A 13,930-nucleotide genomic window follows, 5' to 3' on the forward strand; every position below is an offset into this window, starting at 1 on the left:
TCCAGATGAGGGACACCATTCACAGTTCACGAAGAATAAACCAGCATCTTCTCTCTTGCCTTGCAGGTGTGCTCTCACCCAGAACGGTTTCTGCTGCTTCCGTGGTGCCCAGGCTTTTCTCGCAGCCTCTGCTGGGTCCTCCCCTGGGCGCCGTGGATGCATTGTGCCTGCTGGAATTTTTGTGCTCTCTGTTCCCATCCCTTTGCCATGACGATGACCCTACGCCTCTGCCCTACACCGTCCTGTGCCTGCTGTCCGTGCGGACCCCTCTCCGTCCGGCTGTCCCATCAGCATTTCCCCACACCTCATTGTGCCTCCCTCTTCTTTTCTGGTGACCTTTCTACTGATTGCATTGTACCTCTTTCCCTGGTATTAAAGATGCTTTCAAAAACAACAGATCCATTATGTCCATGGAGTCTTTATTTCTCAAAGTTTTACATTGGTTTCTCGTATTCTGTGTTGTTTATTTTTGTTGACAAAAACAGTCAAACTCTGTAAAATGTTTAAAGAGATTTTTTCCTTAGCCAAATATGAGTGACCAAGGCCAGAGACAGAGTTTCAAGAAGTCCTGAGAATATGTATCCAAGGTCATTGGGTTAAAGCTTGATTTTATACGTTTTAGGGTAACAGAAGTTACAGGCAAACATCAATCAATACGAGTAAAGCTGTACACCGGTTCAGTCCAGAAAGGAAGGACAACGTGAAGCTTCCAGACCACAGGTGGTTTCAAAGATTTTCCTGATTGGCAATTGGTTGAAATTTATCTTATCCGAAGACCTGGAATCAACTGAAAGGAGTGTCAGAGTCAAGATAAGGGGTTGTGGAAACCAAGGTTTTTAGTATGTAGATGGAGGCTCCAGGTAGTAGGCTTCAGAGAAAATGGGTGGGAAATGTCTCCTATCCAACCCTGAAAGGTACCAGACTCATAGTTAAATCTCTCCTGGGTCAGGAAAACACCTGGAAAGGGAAGGAGATTTTCTACAGATGTAGATTTTCCCCACAAGAGACAGCTTTGCAGGGCCATTTCGAAAATGTCAAAGAAATGTATTTTGAGGTAAAATACATCGATTTCCTTCAGGGCTTACTATCTGTCATGTTGGTATCTTATGCTCCAAAGAGTCTGATCTATGAATCTTAAGGTCTCTGTTCTCATCTTAATGCTGGTCTGCTGGGCCTGAATTCTAAGGAGGAACATATAATGAAGGATGTCTGACCCCCTCTTCCCATCAAGACCTGAACTAGTTTTTCAGGTTAACTTTGGAATCCTTTTGGCTAACAGGAGAGGTCAATTCGGTTGATTGGTGGGCTTAGAATTTTATATTTGATTTACATCGTCTAGAATTAGTTCATAATAATCATAATCTGTCATTGTTTTGTAAATGCCTAAAATAAAATGTCAACAAGGGAGGAACTTTTTGAATGAGCAAAGTGGATCACCGCAAGAAGCAGGCACGTGGGATCCCCTGGTCCTCCCTCCTACACTGATTGTCTGGGCTCTTCGGTGGCCCTGATCGCCCCCACAGTCACCCCAAGAGTAGAGAGAGGAGCTCTTTAAAAGGGCTTCCAGGCTGCAGAGAGGCCATCTGACATCACACTTGTGTTTTCCTCTAAGCACTGCTTGGAGAGGGGAGGGGAAAGTTCTGATTTGCTCTGGTTAGTCTCACAGAGTATGTCCACATTAGTTCCTCCTAATGTAGGGGCCAGTGCTGGAGAAATTACGCCATGACAAGGTGGTCTTCACCCTAGGAATCAGGGAAACGTAAGTCAGGCTCCTTGGATGAAAGGACTTCTGGTATTTGCTGATTACTATTATGTGTTTGATTTCATTGCCATCAGTTTCCTTGGTTGGAAAATAGGAAAATTAGTTTTAATTCCAGTTCTCCTGTGGACTTCCTGAGGGTTTGTGCCTCATAGCCAAGGACGTCTGGAGCCCCTGGATGCGCACATTCGTGTCATGTGGGTGGATGGGTGTGCACATGCACGGTGGAACCCATCGTGGTGAGGAGGGTGTGCAATCACCCCATGGGCCACGAATGTGCATGTGTATATGCTGATTGTGTATATGTATATATATTTATTTGCACGTAAAATCTATCTTACGATCAGGGTATGTGCCTTCAACAACTGAAAGATAACATGCACAAGCAGCTTTGATTTGGATACTGTGTACTGTGAAATACATGTTTGGTCTTTGTCCTGTTTGCTGGCATACGAAGAACAGATTCTAAAATCCTTGAATTTTCAAAGTAATGTATCTTTTTGTATGCTAATGAGGTGACTGGTGGCTGGGGGTTGGTCACAGGAAAGTCCAAGGCAGGGTTAGAGGCTTGGGACTTCCAGCTCCATCCCCAGTCTCTGGAGAGGAGAGAAGGGCTGAAGAAGAAGTGATCACCAATGGTTAATGATTTAATTAATCATGCCTGTATGATCAAAGCCTCTGTAAAAACCCGATAAGACTGAGTTCCGTGAACTGCCAGACAGCCGAACAGGCAGAGGATCCTCTGTAGGGTGTCATGTCCTGGGAGGGCATGGAAGCTCCACGCTTCTTCCCCCATCCTTTATCCTATGCATCTGTTCATCTGCGTCCTTTGCAATATCCTTCAGAATGAACCAGTAATTATGTTTCCCTGAGTTCTGTGAGCCATTCTAGCAAATTAATTGAACCCAACCTAGGGGTGATGGGAACCCTTATCTGTGTAGTCAGTTAGTCAGAAGGAGAGGTAAAATGAACTAGAACTTTATTTTACCCCAGTGGGATTGAGATTGGTGTTGGAAATGGGGCACAGTCTTGGGGACTGAGCCCTCAGCCTGGGGATCTAAATTAGAGGAAACCTAACTGGTGTCTGCAGCAGAATTGATGTCTCATTCAAGTGGTGGTGTGACAGCAGAGGAAAACAATTCTGTTTCTTCCATGGAGATATTGATGATGATAACATTAATAGTTAATTTGTGTGTGCCCTATGCCAGGCTCTATTAATGCTAAGTTTTATAGATTCATAGATACGCCATTTAACCCTCACTGAAAGCCCCCAGTGCAGGTTTGATTGTTCATCACCCATAGAGATCCAGGGCTGGTGGCCTGGGCAGAAGCCACTGTGCTGTAAATCTGGAAATGTGGGGTCCTGAGGGTTTTATTGAGGAAGAAACTTGCGTGGCTGCTCACTGGGCAGTCCTCGCCAGGCTGATGAGGAGCCGTTTGGGAAGCATTTCTAGAACTCTAATACCTTGAGCATTGATGAGCCCTGTATCTTTATTTGGAGAGCCAGTCTGTGTCTTTGGGAGGTGGGTTCAGTGTTACCTCCTGCAGGTTTGCACCCCAGGAGAGCCTTGTATGAAGCTGAATTAAACAGAAACTGGAGAAAATTCAGCCCCTGAGTGGAATGATTATGGACATCACGTCTGCGTGGCACAGGACTGCCCATCAGGGCTGCATTCGAATCCTGTTGTCTCGGCCTATTTTTAGTGGCCTCTGAGACCTGTGTCTGTCCACTGAAGAATCCTATGGATAAAGATTTTATTGGGCAGGTTTCATTGGCATATTTCTTCACCGCCTCAGGGATCTGGCACGGGGAGCTGCGAGAGCATGGGAGGCAGACTGGCCCCTCCATTCTAGAGCCGTCTGATTGCCTTGGCTGAAGAAGGCACCTGAAATGATTCAGCTGCCACTTTACAAGGAAAAGTGAACAGAAGGCTGAGGGAAGAGACCAGGGATTCACCCCAGGTTTATGTGGTCAAGACTGGTGCAAAAGGGAGACGCTGTGACGGAGACTTGCCCTGAGCTTCATGGGACGCACGCAGAATGCCTTCAGAGCACTCAGAACAAGGCCCAGGATGATGTCAGGCCCCACAGCAGTCCCCTTTTCTTTTGTGTGTGTGTTTCTAAAGGGCAGAAGCTTTGGGGCCAAGACTGTTCACTTCACCTGTTCATGCTTTATGACTAAGGAAGCAGATGTCAGTGGAACCAAGATCTTTAAAGCCCATGGCATTTGATCACACAAGATGCATCTTTCCCAAAAGATAAGTAGTTCCTAAAAACTGGCAGTGAAGATATGTGTGTGCAGGGTTTTCATGGGTCTCTGGATTCCACGCTGTGTTAGGCAGCCCCATCCAGCCCAGTTCAGCCCCTCGCGGCTCCAGAGCCTTGGAGGCCCAACTTCTCGATGGCTCACATGAGGGACACGGCATCATCTCCCTCAGAGAGTAGCACAGATGGGAGGCTCCTTCCTCATTGCCTGAGAACTTGGCCCATTTATGAAATTGTGGGAAAGCTGCGGAGTATGGATTTCTCCCCTTGACTGGCACATCAGCATCAAGAAGCAGTCAATTTGAGAGCAGAAGGCTTTTTCTAACCCAACTGTTAGAATTCTAAAGGAGGAAAACAAAAAACAATCAGTGAAAGTGTTTATAAGAATAAAGCAAGTCTCTGATCTGTCCAGTGATGATGCCTCTGACGTGACTGGTGACCTCAAGTGAACTTTATTAATTATTTACTGAAACCAGAGAAGAAATATTAGCCTCAATTTTGTCTCTGTTGGGCTTTACTTTTTTGGTCAATACATTCTTAGTAATCCCAAGAGCTTATGTTTCACTCTGTGAGATCTCTTTCAGCATAGTTTAGGAATCTCTTTCCTAGTTTCGTTATTTGGGCTTTTATGTGGATGTGTAGGATACTTGTTTGGCATCTATTTAATAATTACCAACCAGTAGTTATATATACCTACTGTGTATATTTAAACACCATTCTTGGGTAAACCAAAGGCTGAGGCACAGCACAAGGTCTCAGGGGAGTGCTTGGGATGATAATGGCACAGGCCAACGGCTAAGGTGTAAGGGAAGTCAATTTCTCCAGTGGTGTGCAGATTCGGAAATCCACGGCTCTTTCGTCGTGTTTGCAACATACAAGATGGAAGTGGTTTTAACACATCTTGGTCGAATGGCTTTTTAAAGTCAGGTGTATGGTATTTTTGATGCCTACGATTTCTGACTCTCAGTTTTTCCAAATGGTTTGGTTATGGCTGGATGCTAAGTGTGCCGGAGCTGGGAAACTAATCCGCTTGGCTGTGGATGCAACTGTGAAGAAGCCATTGGTTCTGTGTCCCTCTGCCCTTGAACTCTCACTCCTGGTGCCTGGGCTCCTACGTGCCCTCGGCCTGGCCTGGCAGCTTCCCAGCTCTGTCCCTGCTGCAGATCTGGCTTTCAGACATGGCCCACCTGGTGTCAACAGCTTCAGGATGGAGGAGATGACCCACTGGGAAAAGAGAGAGGCCGTCCTCAAGATGAAAGAGTGAGTCATCTGTGGGCCCGCCCTCAGCATCAGTCTTCGTAATAAAGCACGTCTGTGGGCTTCTTCTCCAAATGGTCCTCTATGCATTTTCACTCTCACCATCCAAGTCTGGCCGTCACAACATCAGTAACTTCCCAGCTCATCTCCCTGCCCGCAGCTTCTCAGCCCTTTCCTCCTGTCTGCACACCGCGTCTATTTCTAACGCATCAGGGACTACTAAAAAGGCATTGGTTGCTTCCTGTTCCTTGGCGTATCCTGAAATTCCTCTAAGACCTGAATCAGAAAACTCCATGGCTCTGCCTGTCTCCCAGGACTCTGCACACCTGGCCCCAGCTAGCTGGGGCTCCTGCAGGTCCACTGTGCTCCTTCCTGGTCTGGGCTCCGATTTGTATTTTTACAAGATCTTCCTCCACTGCCTCTTTCAGCACCTGCTTCTTTGGCATTGAGCCTTCTTTGCTGACCAGGTAACTGACCTCTTGCTCCTCTGAAAGGTAGGATGGCACACTCTGGTCCTTCACAGTACACACATGGCTGTGTTACCCTGTCTCCTCCACTACTCTGAAGGCTTCTGGGGAGTGCAGACTGGCTTGCCTTCCCCATGGAGGCAGAGCTGAGATGGGTTTGGTGTGTGGCTGGTAAGGGAGAGACCCAGGTCTGCTCCCTTGTGTGGGGTGTGAGCTGCCGGGTAGACCATGGTGCTGTTTTCTGCCCTAAAGAGAAATATTTTTTTAGAAGACTAGAGAGAAATATATTTGGTGGGGAAAATTAAGGCTGGGTTTGAGAACATCAAGTGTTTGATGATTTTAAGACATTGAAGCGGAGCTAGCCATTGGGTGTGGTATCTATGTATAAAATTCTGATACTTAGAGATCAGTGGGCCAGTGGGGAAGGTGGGCGAGCCGCCTGCTCCTGAAGCACTCGGAGCCCAGAGATCATGAGGTCCCTTCAAACAGGAGGGCGAGAGGCAACCTCAGGGTAAAATGGGACTCTGGTTATGTTTGCCTGGAGGCCATGGGGCACAGGACTCCGACAGTTCAAGGGAGGGGTGGCCCTCCTATGAAGGGTTTGGGAAGAGGGGTGAGCATCTGTTTTGCTGCACTTTGCCCAGTCCTCATCCCAAAGATATAGAGAGAGTGAGAGCAAGTTCTTAGTGCCCTCTAAGTCCTCGTGGAGGAGGGCGATGGGTCCCTCTGACTTCAGAGTCCGTGAGGGGCTTAGATGACTAGGACTTTGACACGTGCCACCAGGGCCTGGGTGGCCCCATGGACCGATGTCCGACTCACACAGGGAAGCATGCAGAGGGAGTGGCTGTGTTTGAGGAGAAACTGCCCTCCAGCTGCAGCCTGGCAGAGGTGCCGGTCCAGGGAGGGGTACCTATGCGACCCGGTCAGCTCTCTGCCGATGACAGGAGCCATGTTCACAGCAAGAAGCTTCCCACTGGTGTGGATGCTGGGAGGAAGTGCGTGTGTGGAGTGAAGAACAGACAATGTTCATTTCACCCACGGATGCCCCCCTGCTCCTGGGGAGGAGTCTTCAAAGAAAAAAGGAAAGTGTCCCTGAGAGGAGACAGGTTGGATGGAGCCCTGGAGGGGAGGTGCTCGCCACAGCTTAGAGGCTGGAGATTTAGTCTCAAGAGTCTCAGTGGAGGCCAGGCGCAGTTGTTCATGCCTGTAATCCGAGCACTTTGGGAGACCGAGGAGGGTGGATCATGAGGTCAGGAGATCGAGACCATCCTAGCCAACATGGTGAAACCCTGTCTCTACTAAAAATACAAAAATTAGCTGGACATGGTGGCGTGCGCCTGTGGCCCCACCTACTCAGAAGGCTGAGGCAGGATAATTGCTTGAACTGGGGAGGCAGAGGTTGCAGTGAACCGAGACTGCACCACTGCACTCCAGTCTGGCAACAGAGCCAGACACACACACACACACACACACACACACACACAAAGAGAGTCTCAGAGGAGACAAGTAACTCACGCAGGGCATGAGGGCAGGAGGACATCCAGGAGCACCAAGGGGGTCGCCTCTTTCCCTGCAGGGTACTATCAGCCTGGCCAGAGGGTTCAGCATTGAGGCTGTCAGTGTTACCTTTCCACACCTGACCTCTCTGTGACAATCACCCCCTACAGTCATTCCTATCCCACCAAGGGGTCAGGAGCTGCAGCTGGAATGTTAGGAGGCACTTTTCTTCCGTGGCCACCTGGAGGTTCCCTAGGCAGGCCTTAGGGAGGGAAGAGGAGAGGTTTCCATGAAGTTTAGGATTTTTACTGTTCTACTGGGCCTGGACATGTTTATTACTAAAAATAAATACATGGGGTGACACATACGTGATGGGAGACTTTTTCTTGTGTGGAGGTGAGTGGATTACATTCAAGGCTCCATCCAGCCCAGGCAGGAGCAGGGCCCACTGAGTGGATGGAATGAGAAAGAAGCAGGGGCGTGGGATATTCTTATGGCACCAGCACACTCACTCAGGGTCCCGGTCACACAGTGGCCAGAAGAGAATACAAGCAGGGGAGGCTTACAGGCTGGCACTTTAGAGTGTCAGGGTTCTCAGAAAAGGCTAGAAACTCACACAGGGCGTGGGGGCGGGAGGGCATTATGGCGCACGGAGGAGGGTGCCTGTTTTCCTGCAAAGGGCTGTAAAGCTTCAATCTTTGGCTGTGAAAATTGAATTTCAGTATAGGCTTTAATCTACATTCTTGTTACAAGTAAACTTGGGCATGTCTTTGTATGTTTCAGAGCCGTGTGTATTGCCTTTCCTTTCTTTATCCAGCCTCTGTTGGGCTTTTGATGGTTTCCTTGCTGACTTTTATTAAGACAATTACCTTGATGACTGCGAAATGTTACATATTTGCTTGTGCATAATTTTTTTATGCTCCTGAGTGTGTCAATGTTTTTCTTTTATGGCTTCTGGATTTTGTATCATTTTAAAGATAACTTTAGTTACTTTTCCATTAAGATAATTAAAACATATTCTTCCCAGTTTTCTTTACTCCTTTCATTGTTTCATTACAAATGAATTGAATTTGTGACCCATTTATAATTTATTTGCATATGAGGCAAGAGATAGGAGCCCAAACGGAATTCTTTTCCTGGGTAGCTGCCCACTCACTCAAATGCTGCTTTGTGGGTAACTCCTTCTCTACTGATATGTGTTGATCCACGCCTGTCACATAGGTCCTTCCTTGTGGGGCCTCGGAATGGCTGTAGTGAGATGGATGAGGAGCGAGAAAGATGCCACTATGTGCCTTCAAAGGGTCCAGTTCAGAAGGGAAGATGGTGACATCATGAGGACAGTTACGGTTCACATCTAGTGTTGGGCTGGCTTCCGTGACTTTCAGTGACCAGAGAGTTGCCAAATGTCCCATTTTCATATTAGCTGAGCTCTGAGGTCATGATTTGGCTCACAGAAACAGGGTCGTACTGAACAGGATGTTGAGAAGCAATGCCTCTGATTAAAAACAGGGCAAAATTGGTACCTGAGATTCAAATAGGGATTAAGTGGAATTACATAAAACTAAATAATGATTGCTAAACGAACAAATTTAAACTTCACTGCTTACCAAAATGTACTGCACTTAAACAGCAAGAAGGGGAGTTGAGAATAGTTACATTTAAAATTAGATTTTAGAGTTAAAGTAACTCATTCCAGGCATCTAAATATTGCAGTTATTAATAGTTATGCTGCATTTCTATTTCAAACAGAAATAGATACCATCACCGTGGTTGAAATGAGAATTCACACACATGTGTTATCATATGAGCATTAGGAAGGAATTTATGCCAGTGATGAAAAGAGAACATTTTTCTAAAAAGCAGTTTGATTTGAAAACTCCTTTGGGGATTCTAAAGGCTCACAAGTGGGATTATTAGGATTTCCCCTGAGTACACAAGCTCTGAGAAATATGTGGAACTTCTTCTATCTGCAAGTGTGCCCTGAGTCCTGTGCATTCTGTTTTGTGTGAGGAGGTATTGGGAAGAAATGTTGACTGTTTTCAGAGCTTTGTAGTCCCTTCTAACTGGGGGTGCATAGTTTCCACCTCTCTTCCCCAGAAGGAGCACAGGAGGCCCAGAGTCCTGCTGTAAGCTCCGGGGCCTGACTGGATGAGACATTTGATAACTGTGTGTCTTTTTGGAGAACTGTCCTCAGAGTCTGATTTTTTCTTTTAGACTTCACGTTAGTGGAATGTAAAATAAATATGGTGCTTATCAGGGATTTTTAAGGAGTGATTAAAGGGAGACACTTCCCCGTATAGTATCTTTGTACCCTGCTGGGACCATCAGAGGCTTAGCTGCCTTGATCAATTAAGTATGTCATTTAATATAAGAAATACAATGCAGAGATTCACTGAACTGGTTTTCTAAAAATTAAACAGATAAAACCTAGATAATGGGTTTATATAGTTCCGTAAAGAAACAATTTGAGCTTCTTTAATAAGCAATTAGCTTTGAGAAAGTACGTTAGATGATACGTGATTGGTCACTTTGATAGAACCACAGTTAGAATATTATTATAAAATAAATAGGAGTAAGCGTAAACATCAAAAACATTTGTTTCTTGCTTCAATTTTTCCATGTCATGATGATTCATTGCCTACGGTTTTCCTGGCATCTGAGCTTTTAGGAAAATGTTTCCTTCCCTGCTCTCTACAATGAATTGCGTGGCAAATGGGAAGCTTGTCCTAATAGTCTCTCGACTAACTGATATGGACATATTTCTTCTGAAAACACTGTGTTGTTATGGTGATTATTTTTCATCCACATGTGAGAAATTAATTTGAAGTATAGAGCTTAGAAAGTTTCTAGAATGTTTTGAGGACCTGTTCTCTTCTCTAATTCACCGTGTCTCCAAGTCCCTGTTGATCTTTCTCCATGCACTAGTATTTTCCCCTCCATGTGTGAGTGGGAAAGGTCACCAGCTCCTTTCTGGACCCCTGACTTGGAGCCGCCTTTGCCCACCTCCCAGGCATTTCTCACTTAGGCTGGTTCATGAGGTTGAGCTGTGTTTCCTCTCCAGCATCCCCTTCCTGCCACCCCTAGCCCTCAGCTGCTACCGTCCTGTCTTGCTTCCTCACCCTCTGGGGCCCTCCTGCCCCCATGCAGAACCAGGTGTTCGACCCCTGCCCCCTGGCCCCTCAGCACCAGGGCACTCTGCCTCCTCCACCAGGACCACACCTGCACACCACACCTGCACACCCCAGCAGCCTCACCAGTGCTGTTCCATGGAACTGTCCTGCACCTCACCTCATTGCTGGCTCCTTTATACAGCCTGCAGTTCCTCTTCTCCTTCCAACCCCTCCTGATTTTGTAAGATTCACTAACGGCAGAAACTGGGAATAAAACTCAGATGACCAGATTTCTTTTAATTACATTCTAACTCACTTAAGACGGATCTTGATCAATCAAGGTGGTTGATTAGGTTTGGGCCTGATGTCCCGATCAAAGCTAAGGAGATAGAGAGAGCGCCATGATGTCAGGAAGAGTACATTTTAGGGTGCTGCCTCACAAAAATAGAATCTTAGCAAAATGTAAAAAAAAGTGTAGGATTGACACAGATAACTCTGTTAGCATCCAGCCACCACAACAAAGGGAACTAGAATAATGCTAGGAGAGGTTTTACGATGCCCTGTCTGCGTTTTGTTTAGTTTTGTGTTTTAGAAAAAAAATTAATTGACTCCCAAACTGGCAGGTGTTTTTTCTATATTGCAATCAACAGGCAGTTATTTTCTTTGGATGTGCAAGTGTAGCATCTCTGGGTTCCATAATCCCGACTGACACATGATAAAATGGCTTTTTCTTCCTGTCCTAAGGGAAGCCATCAGCCGTGTCTGTGAAGCTGTGCCTGGTGCCAAGGGAGCCTTCAAGAAGAGAAAGGTACTGTCCTCGACGCTCTGTGTCTAACCGTGCCTCCTCCTTTACTTGCTCTTTTTCAACACTCCGTGTTTTCAGTCACACAGAATTGTTCATTGTCCTCCTTCTGTGGCCTGGCTCTTGCTACTTCTAAGAGCAGAAAGGGCTTAGATTGTTTTCTCGCTCCCTTGGTTGAGAACGGTTGGCTGTCCCTGTCCCAGAAGTAGACACCCTGGTTACTCACTCACTGTGGCTTAAACTCCGAAGACAATGGTAACAACAGACACTTAAAACAGGGTCAGCCTTTCCTTTAAGCACTTTCAATACATCAATTCACTTAATTACAACAACGGAGGTAGATGTCCCCAGTGGTGTGCTGGTAAATGTTTAACAACCAGCTCTCCAGGTTGGGCAGGGGAATGAGAAATAGAGTTTGTAACATTTTCTGATTTCTGTGATGTCAATACTTCTATTGTGGCCGATTTCAATTTCTCAAAATGATAACCCTTGAAAATGGAGTCGGGAAGAGATGTGTAGTAGCTCATGGTTGTAAAATGTTTCCACCACGCAGGTACTATGGGCACAGATAACTTGATAAGCAGTTAGTAGTTAATGCAGCAAAAGAATTAGGAATGGATGCGTGTTGAGTATTTATTGTCTGTTTTTTAAAGGTAATTTATTTAATTGTAAGTTTAGATATATTTATTTTTAATAATAGCTGTGATTAATGGCTAGAATATAAAATTCTGAAACATTTGATAATTGGCTCCCATCAGCTGGGCCAAGCCAGCACTAGAATACCACTGCATATCCCCGTGTTACAGATGAGGACAACTGTGTCATGGAGGGGACAGGGCGACATGCAGGTGGGTGGTGTCTGAGAGCACAGGCTGCATGTTCAAACACTGCACAGGACTTTGCATCCTGAAGATATTTTTTTTTTTTTTGAGACAGAGTTTCGCTCTTGTTACCCAGGCTGGAGTGCAATGGCGCGACCTCAGCTCACCGCAACCTCCGCCTCCTGGGTTCAGGCAATTCTCCTGCCTCAGCCTCCTGAGTAGCTGGAATTACAGGCACGCGCCACCATGCCCAGCTGATTTTTAGTATTTTTAGTAGAGACGGGGTTTCACCATGTTGACCAGGATGGTCTCGATCTCTTGACCTCGTGATCCACCCGCCTCGGCCTCCCAAAGTGCTGGGATTACAGGCTTGAGCCACCGCGCCCGGCCCATCCTGAAGATACTTGAGCCAGATGGGATTAGGAGAAAAATGCCTGGATTTGGAGAAACCATGAAAACCTCTTCAGTTAAGCGTCTGGTGAATACTCAACTAAATATCCGCAAGGCTTTTCTATGCCTAACCTGAATTGGGGAGAAAATGTCCTTCAAAGACCCTCCGAATCTGCCCTGAGGCTGCACGTTCCTGATTCCAGATCATCTGGGTAGCTGCATGCTTGACTCTGCTGACCCTAGAGCTCTATCTTGTTTCTGTCTTCAGAGCTTGGGGACTTTCATGCACCCACAGGGCAGCTGGGTTTCTGGCAGAGAACACTGAATGAAGACTCAGACGTGCCAGCTTGTGTTCTGGCCAGTCCATGGGGAAACAAGCAAGGCTCCAGAGTCTCCACTACAGGAACAAGGGCGGCGACTGAGAACAGAGATGGGGAGTCTCATCTTCCGGGTCCCAGCTCATCCTGGGACACACTCGTGGTTCTTTTGGTGGGAACAATGCCGATTTCCCGACTCCACCCAGAATCTCATGGGCCTAAGCATCTCTGTTTTTAAATAGCTCCTTTAGGAGATTAAAAAGGGTATGAACCTGGTTAGGAGCGAATTAGCATACCCAAAGAGAGAGTGTTCTAATCCAGAAAGAAAGGATGGGTTGGTTCCAAAGGGCAGTGCCATCCAGGTACCAGGGAAGAAGGTCCCTGGCCCGAAAACACAGCTGACAGTTCCCTGCCAGGACATTTCTGACAGGGCAACAGATACACCAGGCAGACAGGCCATGTCTATCTATCCTCATGGCGGCTCCAGGCTCATGAGTTTCTAACAGGACAGTCCATTGAGAATCTTGACCAGGGAGAGTATTTGCAGCAAAAAATGTGTGGTCCATTCCCTTCGGCCAGGAACAACCTTGCAACTCTCTGGGATGCCTGTAATCCCCTAGAGCTGGCCTGCTTTAATCTTCCTCTAAGTTAGTTTGACTCTGCCTCTAAAGTAGGTGTGATAAAACCAGGTTGCTGAGCCTGCAAAATGTGAGTGGGCTTTCCCCAGGTTTACATACAAGGGCTTCCCCGTGAGACACTTCCCAACAGGGTCAGAGAAAAGGCCTGGGAGACTGATACCTCTGCCTGCCTGCAAGAGTTCTCACCTCAGCATTTGCATATTATATGATTTACAATGTGTATATTGCATATTCTAAAATGTGCGTATTAGCTTCGGACACTCCCCGCTTACTCATTTCACATTTTGCCTTCCTGTGCCTAAGGAGGGAGGAACAGTCAGTGAGAGTTTGTGGGTATGGCAAGCATCTACATCCTCTGTGATGCATACCCACCCTCTGAGATGGAAAGCAAACAGCTAAAATAATGCTCTTTAATTTCACAGCCTCCAAGCAAAATGCTGTCCAGCATCTTGGGAAAGAGCAATCTCCAGTTTGCGGGAATGAGCATCTCTCTGACCATCTCCACTGCCAGTCTGAACCTGCGAACTCCGGACTCCAAACAGGTACGTGGGTGCTCAGATCTCCTGTAGGGACCCTGCCCACAGCCTCGGTGATAAGTGTTTTGCAG

At 46.6% G+C, this 13,930-nt stretch overlaps 1 protein-coding gene across 1 annotated transcript in view; it reads left to right on the plus strand.

Moving 5' to 3' along the window:
* Positions 1-13,930, plus strand: part of SHC3 (SHC adaptor protein 3) — a 163,646-nt gene that overhangs the window by 85,389 nt on the left and 64,327 nt on the right. Inside the window, exons 3-4 of the mRNA XM_039475183.2 lie at positions 11,100-11,163; positions 13,746-13,865. Of these exons, the coding sequence (XP_039331117.1) occupies positions 11,100-11,163; positions 13,746-13,865 (184 nt within the window). The remainder of the gene's footprint in view (positions 1-11,099; positions 11,164-13,745; positions 13,866-13,930) is intronic.

The sequence above is a fragment of the Saimiri boliviensis genome, chromosome 2 (genome assembly GCF_048565385.1).
Source record: "Saimiri boliviensis isolate mSaiBol1 chromosome 2, mSaiBol1.pri, whole genome shotgun sequence".
Lineage (NCBI taxonomy): Eukaryota > Metazoa > Chordata > Mammalia > Primates > Cebidae > Saimiri > Saimiri boliviensis.